Raw genomic sequence first — 19,452 nt, forward strand, 5'->3', positions numbered from 1 at the left:
CTTTTGTAATTATTATTACTCAGAGTACAGGGTACAAGTAGGTGTCTGATATCTCAGTTTGGATCACGGCTGTTCAACCAGCAACAGATTGGGTGCTGTAGTATTCGGCCAGCGTCTGAATGTGCCTGGCTACACGCCATGTCTACATGAAAACGTAGCTCATATCCAGCCGTCAGCCGCACGTCATCAGGTGGCCGCTGGCCTTAAAGCGCCAGGGCTGCTCCATCATCGCCAGTTTGGCCCTGTATGTGTGTATATGTAGGTGTGCTAGTGCGTATGTGTAAGTGTTTGTGCGCATGTCAGGCTGAGGACAGGGGGCATTTGCTCCCCGGGGCAGGTCCAAATTCCCACAAAGGAGAGATAAGTCACATAATGCAATGTTACGTTACACAGTGGTGATAGTGTGGCTACACAAAAAAAACCCTGGAGAAGGTCAGGCTGTGATTTGTGTCATAGAGTTAGTATATGTTTGTATGAGTGTGTGTTTGTGTTAGCCTGTGTATTAGTGCTATGCATGTGAGCGTGTATAGATGTGTGTCAGCATGTTAGCATGAATGTGTATGTGTGTGTACGTTAGCGTGAATGTGAACGTGTTAGCATCAGTTTATAAGTGTAAGTTTGTGTGAGAGTGGGTGTGCAAATGTGTGAGTCTACTGCATTTTGTTCTCATATATAGTTCTAATTAAAATTGATTCCTATTTTTTAATATAATCTTTAGTCAAAGTTGGTACCTCTTATTGGGATGTTGTTACATACGTTATCGGTACCTTGGAGGTCTCTTCTTTAGATGGATTTCAAATTGATCCCTCCTGTGTCAAGTGGATGGTCTAAAGTTGTGCCTTTCTGAGAGGAGTCTTTCGAAAAGTCATCTTATCCATTTCGTTTTAAGGCTACTAAGGACTATACTGCACTAACTTGCTAGGACTCTCTGGTTCAACTTGGCATTCAAGACCTGACCCTTACGCCTAGTGCCAGCCTATTCCTGCTTTTACTAGATCGCACAGTTTGACTCTTGACGAGGTTTTTGGACTTTGCGACCTGCCTGTTCCCATTTCAACTGCCTCCCTGGTTACAAAGCACAAAGAATTACCAATTTGAATATGGTCAAATGTACAGGACCATATTCAAATTGGTAATTTGGTTATGACCTGCTCTCTGTCTAAGTGACTTTTGGTTCTTTACCTCTGATCGCCAGTAACCCCTTTGATTGTTCCTATAATAATCACCACTTCATTTTCTGTGACATGTTGTTGACTTCTCTTTTGTATAGGTTTTTTTGTTACCAGATCTTCACGTCCTCAGCTCCGGTCTACTTGCCCACTTGAGTGTTGGCAGAATTCCTTACCCTGAGCCTTCTCCACCCCTTGCTGTACTTGTAGTGAGTGGTTGTTCCCATTGGATGATTGGTCAGTGGGCAGCCCAAGGCATTTCTTACCTACCAAGTGGCCTCTGGACCAGGTTCATAACACGAAAACGAACAGAATACAAAATAAGCGTACATATACATCCGCAAAAGGAGTTTGAAGTTTAGAATCTATCTTATCCCTAATATATCAAAGTCAGCTGGGAATTCCAGTGCAAGAAATAAAATGGAATTACATGTATGCGTTGTTTGTCCTTTGTACAAAGAGTTTAACAAATCCTGAGTGTTGGGATGAAAAATAAAAGTACTCGACATACTTAGTTGAAAGACTATTAAATATTTAGACAAGGGACTATTAGTGCTAAGATGGTGTCAAGATAGTATTTGAAGTATGTCTAAAAATATTATTCCTTGGGGCTTTGCAGTCAGAATCCAGCTCTGCACAGTACACAGATCTTAGGACAGCACTTGCGGAGTTGGGCACTGGGCAGCATCATCGTTCCAAAATAGGGCTGACACCTTTTAACAAGCCACTTCCTGGACAATCTTAGAACGTTTGCTTCAGGGAGTGTGGCTTTATAACGTAGAGCAAAAATGTTTTCACATTTTGTTTGAGAAAGAAGATGGAAACATATTAAAGATGAGTGTGAGGAGAGAAGGAGACAAGATAAAAGGAGAGGTGACGAAAGAGAAAGGAGGGAAACGAAAAGGAGAGGAAATAGAAGAAAAAAGATGGGAAAAAGGAGAAATGAGAGGAGATGGTAGAGCGACAAGAAAGAAAAGAGGAAGAGAACACGAGGGAAAAGAAGAAAAGGTAGAATAAGTAAAAAGAAGGGAGCAATAATGAAAGAGAGAAAGGCATTATAGAGTAAATTGGGAGGAGATCCAGATGTGACACACCTGCACACTCACTCTAACGCAGACACTCACACTAATATACACACAGATACTTCCACAGACACTCACACTAATATACACACAGATACTTCCACAGACACTCACACTAATATACACACAGATACTTCCACAGACACTCACACTAATATACACACAGATACTTCCACAGACACTCACACTAATATACACACAGATACTTCCACAGACACTCACACTAATATACACACAGATACTTCCACAGACACTCACACTAATATACACACAGATACTTCCACAGACACTCACACTAATATACACACAGATACTTCCACAGACACTCACACTAATATACACACAGATACTTCCACAGACACTCACACTAATATACAGATACTTCCACAGACACTCACACATACACCAAGACACTGACTCTCTCTGTGTCCATGAATCTAAGTGTAATTAATAAAACTGGTAGTAATAATACTACTAATAATCTTTTTATGGATTTGATAGTGGTTCTGAAGGACAGCACAGGGTATGAGTAGCTCCTTCTGTGCATAATTACTTCTTCCTATGGTGCCTCATAGGGAATTAAGTTTAACTCTGGCAACTCTGCAACCAAACTACTTGTGAAAAAACTCTTAAAGGAGAAGACCCATGGAAAAATATATTTTAACTTGAGCATAAATCCAGTGCTACATGCAGTTATGCGGGTCAGCATTAACAAAAACCTGATCTCCTTTTGTTTAAATAAATTTCTGTTATCTGCAGACCTGGGAGCTGCCATTGTTGTCAGTCATGTGATATTTTGGATGTCTCCACAATCACCACACTAAGCTGATTCTTTATGGCAATGCTCAGAAGTCCTTTCCTGCATAGACTTTCATTAGTCTGAAAGTCCAGCTAGGTGATCAGGGCCGACCTTAGGCATTGAGGCGCCCTGTGTGGGCCACCCCTGTGACAACCTCGCCATCAGCCCCCTCCTTCACTGTGCCACTCCTCACTTATTCCTCCCACGTAGTTCAGGTATAGCGCAAATGAACAACAAAAGAAAACACAGCATTGACAGTATAAATGAACTTAATGATACATTAAAATTCTGTATTTTCAGGCATAGAGCAACTAAATAATGCATGGAAACCCTAAGTTGCAGACATAGATCACAAGTCGTACACCCCAAAGGACAACCATGGCACCAAAACTGCAAACATAGGACTTGTCCCAGCACCCAGATTCCATCTACAGGAATTGCCCAGCACGCAGATGGCATCCACACACTTGGTTGCCCTTGGTCATGCTCACCCTAACATACAAACACTTTCAAAACACAAATGTACTTTCTCTCTCTCCTTCTCATAATTTCCCCATCTAATTATCTCTCCCCTTCCTCATTACCCCCTTTTGTCTCTCTCCATTCCTTTTATCTCTCCCCTTCTCTTTGATCTTCCTTTTCTCATTATCTCTCCTCCTATCTTTCCCATTTCTGTTATATCTCCTTTCTCTCACCCTTTCTTTGATCCCCACTTCTCATTATCTCTCTTCCTCTTTATCTCTCCTCTTTATACACCATTTTGTATTTGTTTATAGTTCACCCTACCTTTCCCTTCTATCTCTCCCCTTTTCTTCAACCCCCCTTTTCATTCTCCCATTTCTCTATAACTTATGATAAAGTTTTGAATAATAACCCTTTTTAATTAATCTATTAATAATCAGCAATAACTCTACTCAAGTAATGCCACAAATCCTATCTTGCTTTCAATAGACGTGGGAACCCTAGTACAAAACATAACATTTTCTCTACTTAAACAAACATGCTTTCATAACAGCATAGAAATAAAACAAACAATAAACATAAGTCCTGCAATCAAATATATCAGTGATCTTTAAAGTGATTTATTTAATATTTTGGTTAAAGAGATGTAACACCCTAGACTGGGATACAGCGACGTTCTCTATATTCTGGAGGGTCTGAATATATATATTGTATATATTGTATAGACAGGTCTGACTATCTCTACAATAAAACTCCTTCTGAGCAGGTCGCTTTGGGTGGCTTCGGGACAACCTAGAAACCCATCCAAAATCTTTAAACCCGTTGCATTCTGGGAGTAAAGTTCACACCTTGTTGTTTCTCAAGATAACAGAGCGAGTAAGCGGGGACTTATTCACTACATTTCCCAGAAGCCTTTGCCACTGATATCCCTATCCGCTTTCCAGCAGATATACTTGGGAGTTGTAGTTCTTTACCAGGCTATTTTGCACAGCACTGCGCAAAAAAAACACTACACGTCCCATAATGCACCGGGCGAGTGACGCCTCTATCCTGCTGTGTGTGGCTGGCTGTCATTAGGGTGGGGGTCTTTAACAAGGGGGTCTTGGCGAGGAGGCCTAGCTGTGAAACGGGTACTTGTTGGGAGAAGTGACAGATATCTTGCAGTCTTTGACTTGACGTCACTAGGGTGGGCCTTTTACGTGTAGTTGATGGACGAGACCCCTTATGCGAAGCAACAAGCTGCCCATCTGATGCAGTGTACACGATAAGGGGGGCTATTGCGTAACTTGAGAGGCAGCCCTCTGGTGTGTATGCCAGATTATTAGAAGATGTAGCTGGCAGAGCTCTGGGGCTTAATGGCATGGAGGAGGCATGATTACTCAGTGCTGCCTCCAGTTTAAAGTTTAAATGACATGAGCGGCTAGGCCATGCACTCATCGGTGTTAGTGCTGGGGTGGGCACACTTCACAATTGGGCGCATCATTTACTTGCGCGGACTTGCTTGGTGTGATTGACGGTATATTTATTGGCATAGCAGATGTATGTTTAATGGTGAGATGATTGTGATACAGACGTGTTGTTGCATCTGACCATTTAGAGAATTTTCACTCTGTTGCAGGCTTTTAATGACAGTTTTGGCGAACTGTTGTGAGCGCGTAAGAAAATAAGTATTTAACAGCCTGAAACAACCAGCAGAATTATTCTTTCCAATATTATACAGTTGTGATATTGTTCTGCAGTATTGTATGGCGGTTTTCTCCGGCGCTGGGTAGCACTCTGTAGCGCACGGCTTAGTACTGACGGTCGTGTACACTGAACCCGAAGCAGCGTAGAGTTGTTCATCTGGGTTGTTCCATCTTAGTGACCTGTGAAATCAGACATGGAGTCTGAACCTCATCCGGTAACCGTCGGCAACCTGATTAGGACCGTTCTACACTGATCTTCAAATCAGTCGAGGAAAAGGCACAAGAATGGCGCTCCTCAGAGACTTCACGACTCAGGTAAGACGTGAATAGTTCTAGAAACGTATATATACTGGGCCATACATAGAGAGATTCATTCTCATGCGTTAAATGCTCCTGAGTGTCATGCTGACACCATCCGCGCATGTTTACAGCCCGTTACTGCAACAAGAAATAAGGGTGTCTCACGAAACTCTGGTCGGAAATTAAAAAGTTGCTTTTTAAACAAAAATAGGAAACCAATTAGATAGCCATTTAATGACATTATAGCCACAAGTGCAAATGATAACATTTTAAACATACGTTCACAAAAAATGTAATCAAATGACAAAACACAACATAATTAAAAACACAAATGTGTAAACATTGGTGGATCTTTAACTGGAACGGCTACATCTTGTATTAATATTCAGGACATACGGTAAAGAAAAGTACCCGTTACCAGGAATTCTTCTTACCAGGAATTCTCCTTACTATATCGCTGTTAGATTCTGTTACGGGCAGAGGGGCTATCAGCCCCGTGTGCACTGAGAATAGAGAGCTCTGGCTTCTTTAGAAGTATATGAGTAGGCATTCTCATAAAAGTCATCTCTTCTCCAGGGCTCCAGAATGGATCCCGAGCGTCTCTTCACCAAGCTGGAGCGGATTGGTAAAGGCTCCTTTGGAGAGGTATATAAGGGCATAGAGAATCACAGCAAAGAGGTAGTTGCAATCAAGATCATTGACCTGGAAAAGGCAGAAGATGAAATCGAGGACATACAGCAGGAGATCACAGTGCTGAGTCAGTGCGATAGCCCGTATATCACCCGCTATTATGGCTCCTACCTCAAGGTACGTACACCTTACTCCAGGGGCCACAAACAATTTGTCAACATAAAGAGTCTACAATGAAGTTACATTATGGCACATGGTTCACAAGATGGTAACTGTTTTTTTTTTTGTTTTTTTTACACAGGGGTCTAAGCTTTGGATTATTATGGAGTACTTAGGAGGGGGATCTGCTCTGGACTTGGTAAGGGCTTTACTGTTACTAGAAGTACATGTATAATATTGTATGTAGTACATTTTCATACCTAACTCTGCTTCCCATACTCTTATACTGTATAACCATTTGCCCTCTTCTTATTATGAAGCTGAAACCAGGTCCTCTTGAAGAGTCCTATATTGCCACCATGCTTCGTGAAATCCTAAAGGGTCTGGATTACTTGCACTCAGAGAGGAAGATCCACCGTGACATTAAAGGTAAAAAGAATGGGCTACAGAGCAGTGTTATCAGTGAAAACGGACAGACAGAGCTGGGCTTACAACCTGTATGCCCCTAAACACATTTTACGCACTATATACTGTATACACACACACACACACACACACACACACACACACACACACACACACACACACACACACACACACACACACACACACACACACACACACACACACACACACACACACACACACACACACACACACATATATATACAGATCATAAAACTGTAGTATGGGAAACTTACTTTTGCAATGTAACCTCAGTCTACTATGACACAGGTGCAATTATTACACTTTTAAAGCGTTCACGACCGTGTTCATAAACTTTTTCTTTTTTTTTTTTTTACTTTATCCTATCTAGCTGCAAACGTGTTGCTTTCAGAGCAGGGAGATGTAAAGTTGGCCGATTTTGGGGTAGCTGGTCAGCTAACTGACACTCAAATAAAGAGGAACACTTTTGTGGGCACTCCATTCTGGATGGCGCCAGAGGTCATTAAACAATCCGCCTACGACTTCAAGGTAAGAGTAAAAATCTGCGGTCCATGAAGCTGTAACGTATGGATTTGCTCCTCCACTTATGGTCTCTTCGTCTCTGTTCTTGCAGGCTGATATTTGGTCTCTGGGAATCACTGCAATCGAGCTAGCTAAGGGAGAGCCCCCGTATTCTGACCTCCACCCCATGAGGGTCTTGTTCTTGATCCCCAAGAATAACCCCCCAACACTGCAGGGACAGCACAGCAAACCATTTAAAGACTTTGTGGAGGCCTGTTTGAACAAGGACCCCCGCTCTGTAAGTATCCTTCAATGGACAAATGGATCTGAAAAACTATTTTTAGAGCTGAGAAAAATTGACACTCTAGATCAGGGGTGTCCAACCTGCGGCCCTTCAGCTGCTGCAGGACTACATTTCCCATAATGCTCTTTCAGCTAAGGGGTGGCCGAGAAGTATGGGAGATGTAGTCCTGCAGCAGCTGGGGGGCTGCAGGTTGGACACCCCTGAATGGTTATTTTGAATTCTATGGTTTATTGAACATGGTTTGGCGATATTTGACCTTATTTTGGGTTATTATAGCCATGGTGCTCAACGGTAACGCTGGCCCAGTAGCTAGACGTGAGGATATATAATGATTATTCAGTTAGCTGGATATTTTGGTCTTTCTTTCTACCTGAAACACTGCTGTTATTTTTAGTTTTAAGCGCTTTACTAAGCTGTCCCGATATATTGGACCTAGGTTATAGGTTTAGCCTGGACGGCGGGTGAAACCCATGTATATTTTATTATTACAGATTGATAGATGGCCATGTTGTTGAGACAAGCCGGTCAGGAAGTAGTATTTTTCACAGCAGGATCTCTCTTTGTGACAGAGGCCTACCGCTCGTGAACTATTGAAGCATCGCTTTATCTTAAGATACACCAAGAAAACCTCCTTCCTCATGGAGCTTGTAGAAAGATACAAGCGTTGGAAAGCCCAGGGTCACCGCGATGACTCTAGTTCGGATGACTCTGACATGTAAGTAAAATGAATTTTTGGGGACATGCATAAAAACTACTCTCCCACCAGTGCTTTCATTTCTTATCTCTTATCGTTTCTCAGGGATAACGAAGACGAAAGGAATCAAAACCACGCTCCCCACTGGTCCTTTCCAGAGACGGTGCGGCCCTCGTCAATGAGCAGAATGCAGTGGGGGTTCCAGCAGGTACCTCTGTATGACCTGACCGAGAAGTTAGATTACTTATACATCATAAAAATGTTTAAAAAGTTGCTAAAATGGTGCCACTTTAATTACTGGAAATGAACAGGTCATCCAAAACTATTGGGACTGCACAAGATTTTTACATCAAACACTCAATGGCTTTGGTCCACTTTTGTCACTCCACCTTTACATACAGTCGACCGAATGATCCTTCATTGAGTGCTGCCTAAAAATCTGGCACCAGCAGCGTGGACACTGCATATAGTAAGCTGCTGGACTATTAACACCATTCTAGAGATGCTAGACGTCATGTGTATCCCTGCCATAGATATTTGGAACATTGTGAATGTGGCAGTTTGTAAAACATACCCCTGACTTCATTCCTACTATTTTCCTGTTCATGTCTGCTTTGTAATCATAACTTTCTCAAACTGCCTTATTTATTTGGTACAGCAGCCGGCAGAAGTGATTAAACGTCTCCCGCGGTCACACTGTTTGTCGGCACTAGTAACGCCTGTCTTTCGGGAGGTGAGAAACGTGCGAAGGTCTGCCATGTGAAATGAAAGCCGGCATGACGTAGCAGAATAGTTTTATAATATATATTAGAACTATGCATGTGTTTAGAGCATACTCGGCCAGACCTGGAGGAGGTGATGGGGATTCAGTAACCCTCACCAGTCTGCAGAATATGTTTCTACTCAGGTCAGTTAGCGGGAATTATCAGTCTTATCTATGGGATATAGTGTTAGTGTGTGTGTGTTGGTGTGTGTGTGTGTGTGTTAGTGTGTGTGTTAGTGTGTGTACAATTGTTTTATTATTATTAAGTACAGAGCAGAGGCGCTGCACCAGTGCAACCTGCTGGCCAGAAGTGGTAGTGCAGAATCCATGTTTATTTGCTTAAATAGCCAAAAAGCATGATTTGAATGCAATGTGCATAATATTGTACATACACTAGACATGTGTTATTCACATTAAAGTGGAATTCATGGCTTATTTTTTTCCAACAAAAAAAAGCGCTGCAAACTGCAGGCCATCTGTCCATGTGCTGATGCACACACCGGTATTGGGAGTCCACACACAGGAGGGAGCTGTAGGAAGTTTTTCCATTCATTTAATAAGCGGTTAGATAATTGGTTTCCGTGGTTCCATTCTTGACACCGCAGTTACGGGAGCAGCGATGTGCGGGTGCCTTTGGATCGGTGCAGGAGCTGGAGAACGCCTTTAGCCTGGCCGAGGAGTCGAGTCCTGGGATCACCGACCAGCTCATCGCTCACTTGGTAAAGCGAGTGCAAAGGTAGGTGGCTTTGTAGCTTTCATTTCATCTCATTTGTGGTTAAGTGTTTTGCCATGTTGGTTGATATGCACAGTGATATACTCAGGAGCGTTTCATTTAATTTAGCCACTCACCTGTTCTTCTCGTTGCAGATTCTCCACAGCTCAGTGAAAATAAACCCTACGGGCACCCAGTTTCCACATCCCCACCTCAACTGTGATAAAAGTGACATCCAGACCATGGCATTACTTTTAAAATGTTTATTTTTTTTTTAACAATATTGTAACAAAGTGTTTACCAACAGTCCTGATGAGCCAGTATGTTATGTACAAAAATAAACTGACATTTCATTCATACAAATTGTCTACCGACACATTTTTCAATTGCAGCTACTCTGTGTATGAGAATGAAGAAGCTTTTTCATAATAAGCTCATATAAATATATTCCAAAAGCAGCACAACACTTAAAGATGTTTCAAAGCATGTTGATGATCCCAAATCCATTGATTGAAGGTGTTCGAAGGGGTTAGACTCCTTTCTACATAAATGGTTCCTTTGCATGGCATATGATGGCTTTCTAGCCTGGACAGCTTGTTTCAGGAACTGCCACAGCAGTCCGGTATAGGTTACGGTCAGGAATTAGATACACTTGTCTAGTATGCCATCTTATGCAGTGTTAGATTGCACGGTATTGCTTAAGGTCCACGCGCGACATTCTTCTGTAAAATCTTCTACAACATAACACACAAGATGCCAGCTCTCATGTGTAACGAAGCAAACCAGCGTTCAGAAAAATGCTTATTATACACCAGGGTACAGGATCAGAGGTTCCACAAAACCATAGGAAGGAGGACATGGGAATCGCTGTGATAGACGGCACAGAAGAAGAACATGTGGAGGCATTCTGTACGGTCAGACAATTTGCATTTAAATGGAACAGAGCAAAAAGCCTTTGTATTCCGGTATACAGAGTGTTAGTTGTGTTACGGGGGAATAGTTTAATATATTCTTTATTGGTAGCAATACCAGCCTTGAAGCGAATGATTTTTTTCCTTGCTAGCGATCACTTAATGTTTCCATCTTCAGAAAAGTGACCTATTTTGCCTGGAGAACTCACACAACGCCTGATGACTTCCATCCACCTGCATAGATGAAGACAGGGCATTGGCAACAGATCACGTTTGGGTATTTAAGGCCAAGATTAAACCGGAAACATCCTGAATTGACAGGTATTTTCTAGTTAGGTATATGAGATTATTGGTAAGCGGCAGATAATTGTCGCTGTGTAATGGCAGGGCAAGAAGAAAGTGAAAATCTACTGCTCCTGTATCAAAATGCATAAATAAATACATGGAGACACTTCATTCTGTGAAAGATGGACTTCAGAACGCACACAGTTCTGGACCGGAAGGTCTCTCTATTTCAAGTGCCGGGGCTACACCACTAGCAGAAAGTCAAGCTGATATTGTACAAGCTTATGTTACGTTAATGTGTAGTCCGGGGATCCTCGTATCACACCCAGCGCCGCTCTTCCCATTCCACTCCGCTAGTGAAACGTACCCGGTATAATAATATCACGGCCCTGAGGGTCTGGGGAATATTCTAATCAAAGTTGCTAATTAACAAGCATTTAAACACACGCATTTGTAACAGTAACACTTGTGATGGCATTCGCTATATCTCACCTTCTCCACGTGTACTCGCTGTCAGCGCGGAAGAAATATACATGCGATTTGAAGTGCAGCTTAAAGACGTGCCGGCAGCTGACGGGGTCTGTGTGTGACGGGACACTCACTGTGTACCCCAGGAGAGGCAGAGAGGCGAGGGGGGCATCCTCCTGGAAATATACAGGTTACTGGTACGTAGGATACATAACATGTAGCTGGCCTTGTACAGCATGCGAGAGAATTACAGGTAATATCTCTTATTCTATGTCACACTGACGGATCTCGTTTCGCTATAATTTTTAATCATTAAAATAAATGTAAAAATAATGCCCAAGGGATAATATTTCCAGATTTCCCTAAAATGAACACTTTGTAGGATACCGAATCTCTATGTGGCCGACAACCTCGGTGTAACTGACAGGCGCAGCAACGTGCGAGCTGTCGGAAAAAGTTAAAAAAGCGACACAGCTTATGCTTATGGGGACATGTCTAAGACTGAGACACACTATTTAAGTCATCGATTTCTAAATGGCGCTCAATGAAACACCTGCTGCCTAACTGAAATGGGTCTTATTTCCAGCCAGTGGAATGGCTCAACCTCTAGGAACATTGCCACAATCACTTTTAACCCCTTCACGACAAAGCCCGTACATGTATGGGCTCACAATGCATTGTCATTAATGGGTTTAAGGACAACCCTTTGTCCTTAAGGGGTTAAAACTCCACCAAAACGGTCTTTACGAACATGGCCGACAGTGAGCTCTATACACATTACTCTGTCGTCATTTGAGCCCACGGGGCACTTCCCGGCATTACGGACCCATTTACTAATCTAAACCAGATCCATGATTACACATATTGAAACTGCTATATATATATATATATATATGTGTCTTCCGAAATAGAAAAATCACACAGTATACCCCTTACCCCTTTACATTGCAGGACCAGAGCATTTTCCCTGTTTGAATATGCAATGCCCCTCTTTCCCAGTTAGCGAAGCTTTCTTTTGAAACCATATTCACAATTGTAAGACATTATTTTGTGTGATTACAAGAAACAAGGTAAAAAAAAAACAAAAAAAACACATGCACATTTGCTGAGTTTTACACGTACATAAATTGTACACATCTAGAGCCCATGGGGACAAAAAAATACCCAAAATATATTCAACTTTCCCTGATTTGAAACCCACCCTTAATGCTCAGGATTTTCAACTATGCGTTTGATGGCAAATATTACAAGATGCACATGACTTTTTTTTCTTCAAATTTAGCAAGGTGGGACTCTAACGTAATCATTGGTGACAGCTAGCAAGACCCCGCATAAAACTATTATATATATATATATATATATATATATATATATATATATATATATATATATATATGGTACATACATATATATACATACATACGTAACTGAAAAAGACAATCCAGAGTATTTTACTAGGGTCATTTTGCCACTTTAACAGGTGTCTTCCAAAGTTGGGGGTAATTTTTTTTTTTTTCCTGGTTTTCACTCTTTACACTTATATTATATGGACAATTGATGGGATTTCTTTTTTTTTTTTTATTTTACACACACACACACACACGCACGCACGCACGCACGCACGTTCCTGTTCACCGGCAGGGATTTTGCTGCTGGAAAAAGCCAAAGCTGTATGTCCTTAAGTAAACAGGGGGATCTAAAACATCATTAAAAAATAAAACCCCAAAAATAACTACTGTATGTCCAATTACATTTTTTAACTCCAGCAGGTTATTTTGCTACCTGTTATTTTACCTGGTGAGTCTTGTAGAAGAAAAGGCAGAAATTGGTAAAAACCACCCATAAGCGTTGCCAGCCGTTACTGTTTTTAAACTTGCGGAGCAGATAACCCGAAAGCTGATTCTGGAGAACACAAGAGATTTCATTCACACTACGAAGTGTTAATATTATCTATTATTTGTACAGCATCAACAATGTATGCGGCGCTTCTTACAATATTTTCAAGGGGTATAAGAAAACTAGAGTCGACATAAAGACAAAGCGACGCGTTTGGTAAATAGGGCCCTGCTCGCAAGATGACAATTCTAGAGGGAATGTGGATAACAGGACTCTAATGTAACTGGAATGCTTGTTCTGTCGTATTTGTTAATGTTGATTTCATATTTTGAGTTTAAATATGGCTTGGTTTTGCAGTACAAACTTTCAAGACATTTTTGGGAACACTCTTTGGCCATAAGTGTAAAGGGAATCCCTACTTATCAGGCAAAACTAGCAATTTAAGATGCTTTCTTCTCTTAACTGACAGCCAAACCAATTCCATTAAAAAATAAATGGACCCATGAAGCTAAACTAAGGTGATCTGTTATCTCAGGCTTGAGTGTGATGTTAAAAGGAGTTAAATGAATGAGCGTGTTCTGGAATCTGTTTCCGGATATCTTCACGGTACCTCCATCATAGCGATGTGGTCAGCGAGGGACACGCTCTGGTTCCGGTACCAGCACACATGACTCAGGGTGTTAGGGTGATGACTCTCTGCAGAGGAGGTCACAACTGCTTCTGTACAAAGAACACAAAGCTCATCACAGACATGTCATTGTCAGCACTCCCCTGAGTGCGTTATCACCTAATGAATCCAAAGAGACACTCAGGGCTGCAGAATATTAATGACCCATAGTAAGTTTCACCTTGGTCAATAAGATTGACTCCAATGATCATGTTACGTTTGCTTTAGATAAATGAGGACAGGATCGCCATCTCCATTTTTGTCTATTTTATCATTACTTTTCATAGAGCTTTTCTTTGATGAAGTAGAAAATTGAATTTCCCCAAGTCTTTATACATACACCTGAACTCAGCTTAATGTATGTTACACAGTAACCCAATAACATGTATGTTTACTCTGAGTTATTAATAACTCAACATGTTAACGAGCTATTCCCCTGTAGCCTGATCAGATAAACATGAGTTACAGGCGGTCACGGTAAAAGCTGGGTATCGCCCGGGAGCACTAAAAGCAATAACGTTACTCACGCTGGAGTGAAGGCGCTGGCAGCTCCCCACATCGGGGCGCTCGGCTTACGGCGGCATTCAGATCCTCCAACCATTGCCTCATATCAAGCTGTGAACTGCAACAATGCAGCAAAAACACACAAAAAAGCAAACAAACAAGTACAGTAAATGTTACCGCCACTCAAAAGTACCAGAAGACAACATTAAAAGAAGTCTTGCATGCCCTCTCATTAAAAGTGATAGTCTAATGTCACCGACTATAGACGAATACATACTGAAGTGCTCTGCGAGAAACCCTCTGAGTACTTAAATATACATTCTTCCAAAACCAAAAAATAGGACACACGAAAATGTCTGCTTTAGTAGCCAATCAGTGGCAGTAAAGCACTTCAATGAAATCAATGGGAGTATATCCTGTCACTGATTGACAGCTTAAGCAGCCAATCAGCGGCAGGAAATTGCTCCCGTTGCGCCAGAGCTGAGAGGAGTACAAGCAGGGAAACGCATGCAGCCGAACACATCTCCTGCAGGGCATTTAGCTGGGGGTGGGGAAAGGGGCAAATGCATTTGGGGGGATTCTGCAGAATGGCACAAACATTTAAAGGGGCCAGGCACATATAATTTGCATTAATGTGTATATGATGGCTGGAGTGTCCCTTTAAAAGCACCTGTACACCCTTAACCAGCAATGCTCACACAGGTAGTATCGTTGTAACACGGCACAAAGGGCAGCAGCTCTCTACGGGGGGGATCTACTGCACTCACCTGGCAGCCACCCCAATAGTGGTCTGTGCAGAGTAGATCGTGAAGCAGTGGGGGACAGAACTCTGAATGTCCTCAGCCTGTGGATAGCGACCACAGATGAAAGTTGAATGGGACACACGAAAAGTTGTTGGACAAATATAGCCAACGCTACTCAAGCAAACGTCTCTAAGGGACATGGCATACACAGGTCTGGTTGCACAAGCGAAAGGCTAGAAAGCAGAATAAGTGGGCCTGATGTCTTAAAATACTCACCGGTGGATCCAGAACCATCAGCTAAGATCAGAATAGCGCATGCAATGTTACAAACAAAGAGGGATATAAAAATAAAGCAGACAGTAGCCAAGAAGTTCCATGTACAGAGATCACGGCTATCCTCGTTTTACACGTGAGGAGTAACTTTACAATAAACATTCAATCCAACTTTAGTAAACAGGGATAGGCACCGATAATGATGTCACGGACTCCGGTGTGCTTCTACGGACACTTTTCCCATCCCTGTTAGTGAGTAAAGTGTTGATTTATTCAACTTCACTCTCTCCATCTTCATTATAATTAAGAGATCACCCACTACTTGCAATAGAAAGTGTTTTTCATAATGCATAAACCCCACAACGCTCCAGCAAATAATAGCTTTTGTGAATAAACTCTAAAGTGTGTGTAACATCTCAAAATTATAAGTCGCAGTCTTAGCTGAAGGATTAACTAGACTGCATCGAACAGCAAATATGCCAACAGAAAATATCCAGACTCCGAATCCCTCACCAGCATTCCATGCAGAGGAAGCCGCGCATGAACCCGGAACTGATTTGTGCAGCTCAGCCCTTTCCGTGTGTATAACAGCATATCCGAGAACTATCGTATAAAAAGAAATGCATAAATGAGGCCTTTCTCGTTACATTTCTAACAATTATTATCAGGGCTGTTCCCGGGAAGGGAGGGAGACATGTCAGAAAAGGGGAGAAAAAAAACAATGGTGACTCCAACATGCTTACAGTAGTTAATTCTTTGCATGGCGGGTTTGGACATCACATGCATGCTGCGGATATAGTTTTGTATGGCGGATGCAGTAATAACATCTTTGTATGGAGAGTCCCATACTGATTGAGTATCCCTTATCCAAAAATCCCTTATCTGATTTTCCTTTGGGGTGGGGGGATTAAGTAAATGCAGATGAGGGAAATTCACAACAGGCGAGGTGTCTGATCTCTCCTGTAGTCAGTAGATCCTTTACGGCTTCTCTGTGTGGTTCAGGTTTCTCCCCGTTGTACCAGATCGCTTCCCGTCCGGCGCTCAGGCTTCCCCAGAACACTTCCGCTCCCTTTTTCCTCCCCAGACAGGAAGCACCACTATGGAAGCACGGGGAGAAGCCTGACCAACAGGTGAGAAGACAGATCAGTTATCCAAAAGGATCCCTTATCCAATATACTTCTTTTCTCGAGCATTTCAGATAAGGGATACTCAACCCGTAGCAATATTCTTACTGCAAATGCAACTTTGCAATGATCTTTTATTTGCATAGCGCCAACAATTTACTCAGCGCTTCTTATAAGATAATAATATAAAAATGGAAGCGACAAACTAAGGCGAACTGGTAATTTAAGAGAGCCCTGCGTGCAAGCTTACTATCTAAGAGGTAGGCACGCTAATAGTGTGTCTATACAAAGCTGTATCCATTATACGCGTGCCACCGCTAGGCTCTCTATTACAGATGCTATAGTCTTGTAAAGAGATACTACTATACATGGAGAGTGTAATAGTAACGGGCTTATTGCAGACGTTATTATGTAGCCAGAGTGCAGCAGCGAGGGGCTCGTCGCAGAACATTTTATGCGTAGGTTTGATGTGGCGTCTGGCAGAGTACACTTACGAGGTAGAACATGCGCTGCTGCAGGCCGCTTTTGGTCAGTTTGAATAGACAGCCCTCACGTATAAACTCCTGCAGGATATGGAACGATATACATTATGTCACATAAACAGCATGGCGCCTGCATTGGCACATTACGTGATTTAATAATACAATATACAGACTGAGTCTAAGTCTATGGGAAACCCATGGGGTGGTGGGAGTAAAAATAAATAAAAAAAAACACCCGACTGCTGAATATTGAAATAACTGAATATCGAATAATGTGATAATATCATTATGGGATTTTGGGGAGATGTCTCTGTATAGGGATGGCGTGTAATATACGGCACAGACTTACTCGGCCGGGGGATGCCAAGTTCTCTCCACCAAGCAGATCCTTCTGAAGCTGATGGAGTCTCTGCAGGTTCTGAAGGTGCAGCAGACGGTGCCGTAGCTGGGAACTCACTGCGCTCGCCTCGCCTAAAGCTCCTGTCAGCGACACAATTGGATCTTTTACGGCCATTTAAACCAGTAGCATAGATTTGGAACTTATGTGAGGATATTTTGGGCTCCGTCCCTGTGGAACAGAGCCGCTGTGAGCGTTTTTGCTCATATATAATGCAACATTCTACAAACATGGCATTCTACGCAGCTGGATGAAGGCTGAGACGAGCTGAAGCATAGAAAATTCTCTGGGGCCTAAAACTAACCTGCAGTCATTTGGGTTTTTTAAACAATCTTCGCAGACTTAACGAACAATTAAATAATTTAAGTCAATGACTGTTGGAGTATGTTGAGTATTTAGGAACTTTAGCGGGGAGGATTGACAACCTTTTAAAATACGCATTTAATGCTGGAAACAGAAATATTAACGCTAATACTGTGGATGTAATGGGTTTTATTAATATGCTTTACCAGGAATGGAGAGGCTATTTTCGGGAATTAAAAGGTTGCTTGTTAGCGCTAATAGTTTGACCTATGATAAGGGGAGACGCCCCATTTAAATCGGAGACATATTAATATACATAGTCCTTGCTCTCAACCCAGAGCCCCCCTCAGCCCAACTGTCCTTCCACATTAGTTACATGAGCAAAACGTTGATTAGATTTTTGTTCTGGAAAAGGTATTGTAAAGTCCAATAATGATCCTACTAGCCAGGCCCTTACGAAAAAATTACTGCAGTTTTTCTGAAGTAATACTGCAGTTTTTTGGACATGAAAAAACTGCAATACTGCACTTTTACTGCAGTATTACTGCACATTTACTGCAGTTTTACTGCATTTGTACTTCACTGTACTGCAGTTTTACTGCAGTTATTTTTGTAAGGAAGTACAAATGCAATAAAGCTGCAGTACATTGAAGTACAACTGTAGGTTTGCAATATAAAATAAAAGTGCAGTAAATGTGCAGTAATACTGCAGTACAGTGAAGTACAAATGCAGTAATACTGCAGTAAAAGTGCAGTATTGCAGTTTTTTCATGTCCAAAAAACTGCAGTATTACTTCAGAAAAACTGCAGTAATTTTTTGTAAGGGGGAGCCTCAGAGCCAGCTAGTCTACTTGAAAAGCTTCTCTGAGGTAACTCATAGCATGTGAGGCTTACGCTGGCAGTTGTTGTAGTCATGGTGAGATGGCGGGTAATGCCGACACAGTCTCTCCAGCAGCTTTTCATACTGCAAGGGGCGCTGTAATGGCTTAAGGAGAAGACAGCTGAGAGGAAGGTAACACACCCGATGTTGCTCAAATTCCTGCAACAAAACCTCAACCTCCTGATGTGAGGGAGACTTATTTTGCAGCTCAGGAAACACATCTTCTAGTCTATGTAGGAGAGGTAAGAGTGCCTGCGGTAGAAAGTTGGGTCAGTACAGACATGTGATAACGAGACCAACCACATTCAACAATGTCTACGCATTCAACGTCTACACATTCACTTCGAGTTCTGTTGGTGGGAATAAGTGCTGTACCTACACTACAGCTCAAATGTTTGGGGTCACTAAGAAATGTCCTTTTTGTGGGAGGACAACACATTTTGTTCATTAAACATGAAATGGATGTGAAATACAGTGCAGACGTTGTTGATGTTGTAAATGTCTATTGTAGCTGGAAACAGATTATTTTTAATGAAATATCTTAATAGGCGTTAAGAGGAGGTGAGCTTTATTTAACAGAGGAAACTACACAAAGCTGCGACAACCTCCTGTCTTTTTGCAATGCACACGTGTGGTGACGTATAAATAAAACATACACAATCTCACCCGTAGAGAGGTCATGTTCCTTAGCATGAAGTCTCCAATTATCTGCGTGTCCTTAGAATGTGCAGATCGGCCTTCCCTAGTAGCACATGCATGTAAGAGAAAATGAATAAACATACAAGTAGGTGCATGCCATATTACCTTATCTTATACCGTAACTGCAGTAGTAGCTACTCCGTGTAACACGCATGTAGGAAGGCGTGTAATGT

At 42.0% G+C, this 19,452-nt stretch overlaps 2 protein-coding genes across 5 annotated transcripts in view; one reads left to right on the plus strand and one right to left on the minus strand.

Moving 5' to 3' along the window:
• Window positions 1-4,570: 4,570 nt before the first annotated feature.
• STK25 (serine/threonine kinase 25) lies at window positions 4,571-10,070 on the plus strand. Of its 4 annotated transcripts, none has more exons than XM_053458927.1 (12): window positions 4,571-4,590; window positions 5,374-5,512; window positions 6,074-6,304; window positions 6,429-6,485; window positions 6,607-6,715; window positions 7,104-7,261; window positions 7,347-7,532; window positions 8,108-8,253; window positions 8,338-8,440; window positions 8,891-8,965; window positions 9,601-9,731; window positions 9,863-10,070. In XM_053458927.1, the coding sequence occupies exons 2-12, from the start codon at window positions 5,483-5,485 to the stop codon at window positions 9,879-9,881; spliced, it is 1,245 nt and encodes a 414-aa protein (XP_053314902.1). In that variant the 5' UTR covers window positions 4,571-4,590; window positions 5,374-5,482; the 3' UTR covers window positions 9,882-10,070. The 4 variants fall into 4 exon arrangements, with proteins under 4 accessions (XP_053314902.1, XP_053314901.1, XP_053314900.1 ...); XM_053458926.1 differs by having other exon boundaries at window positions 4,574-4,698; XM_053458925.1 differs by lacking the exon at window positions 4,571-4,590 and adding an exon at window positions 4,598-4,816.
• A 684-nt stretch (window positions 10,071-10,754) lies between these two features.
• Window positions 10,755-19,452, minus strand: part of FARP2 (FERM, ARH/RhoGEF and pleckstrin domain protein 2) — a 37,513-nt gene continuing 28,815 nt past the window's right edge. Inside the window, exons 19-30 of the mRNA XM_053460423.1 lie at window positions 19,247-19,384; window positions 18,595-18,832; window positions 17,350-17,480; window positions 17,013-17,081; window positions 15,908-15,997; window positions 15,146-15,222; window positions 14,402-14,496; window positions 14,304-14,317; window positions 13,818-13,946; window positions 13,166-13,273; window positions 11,396-11,547; window positions 10,755-10,852 (exon numbers count right to left, since the gene is read on the minus strand). Of these exons, the coding sequence (XP_053316398.1) occupies window positions 10,774-10,852; window positions 11,396-11,547; window positions 13,166-13,273; window positions 13,818-13,946; window positions 14,304-14,317; window positions 14,402-14,496; window positions 15,146-15,222; window positions 15,908-15,997; window positions 17,013-17,081; window positions 17,350-17,480; window positions 18,595-18,832; window positions 19,247-19,384 (1,320 nt within the window). The 3' untranslated portion in view covers window positions 10,755-10,773. The remainder of the gene's footprint in view (window positions 10,853-11,395; window positions 11,548-13,165; window positions 13,274-13,817; window positions 13,947-14,303; window positions 14,318-14,401; window positions 14,497-15,145; window positions 15,223-15,907; window positions 15,998-17,012; window positions 17,082-17,349; window positions 17,481-18,594; window positions 18,833-19,246; window positions 19,385-19,452) is intronic.

The sequence above is a fragment of the Spea bombifrons genome, chromosome 3 (genome assembly GCF_027358695.1).
Source record: "Spea bombifrons isolate aSpeBom1 chromosome 3, aSpeBom1.2.pri, whole genome shotgun sequence".
Classification (NCBI taxonomy): domain Eukaryota; kingdom Metazoa; phylum Chordata; class Amphibia; order Anura; family Pelobatidae; genus Spea; species Spea bombifrons.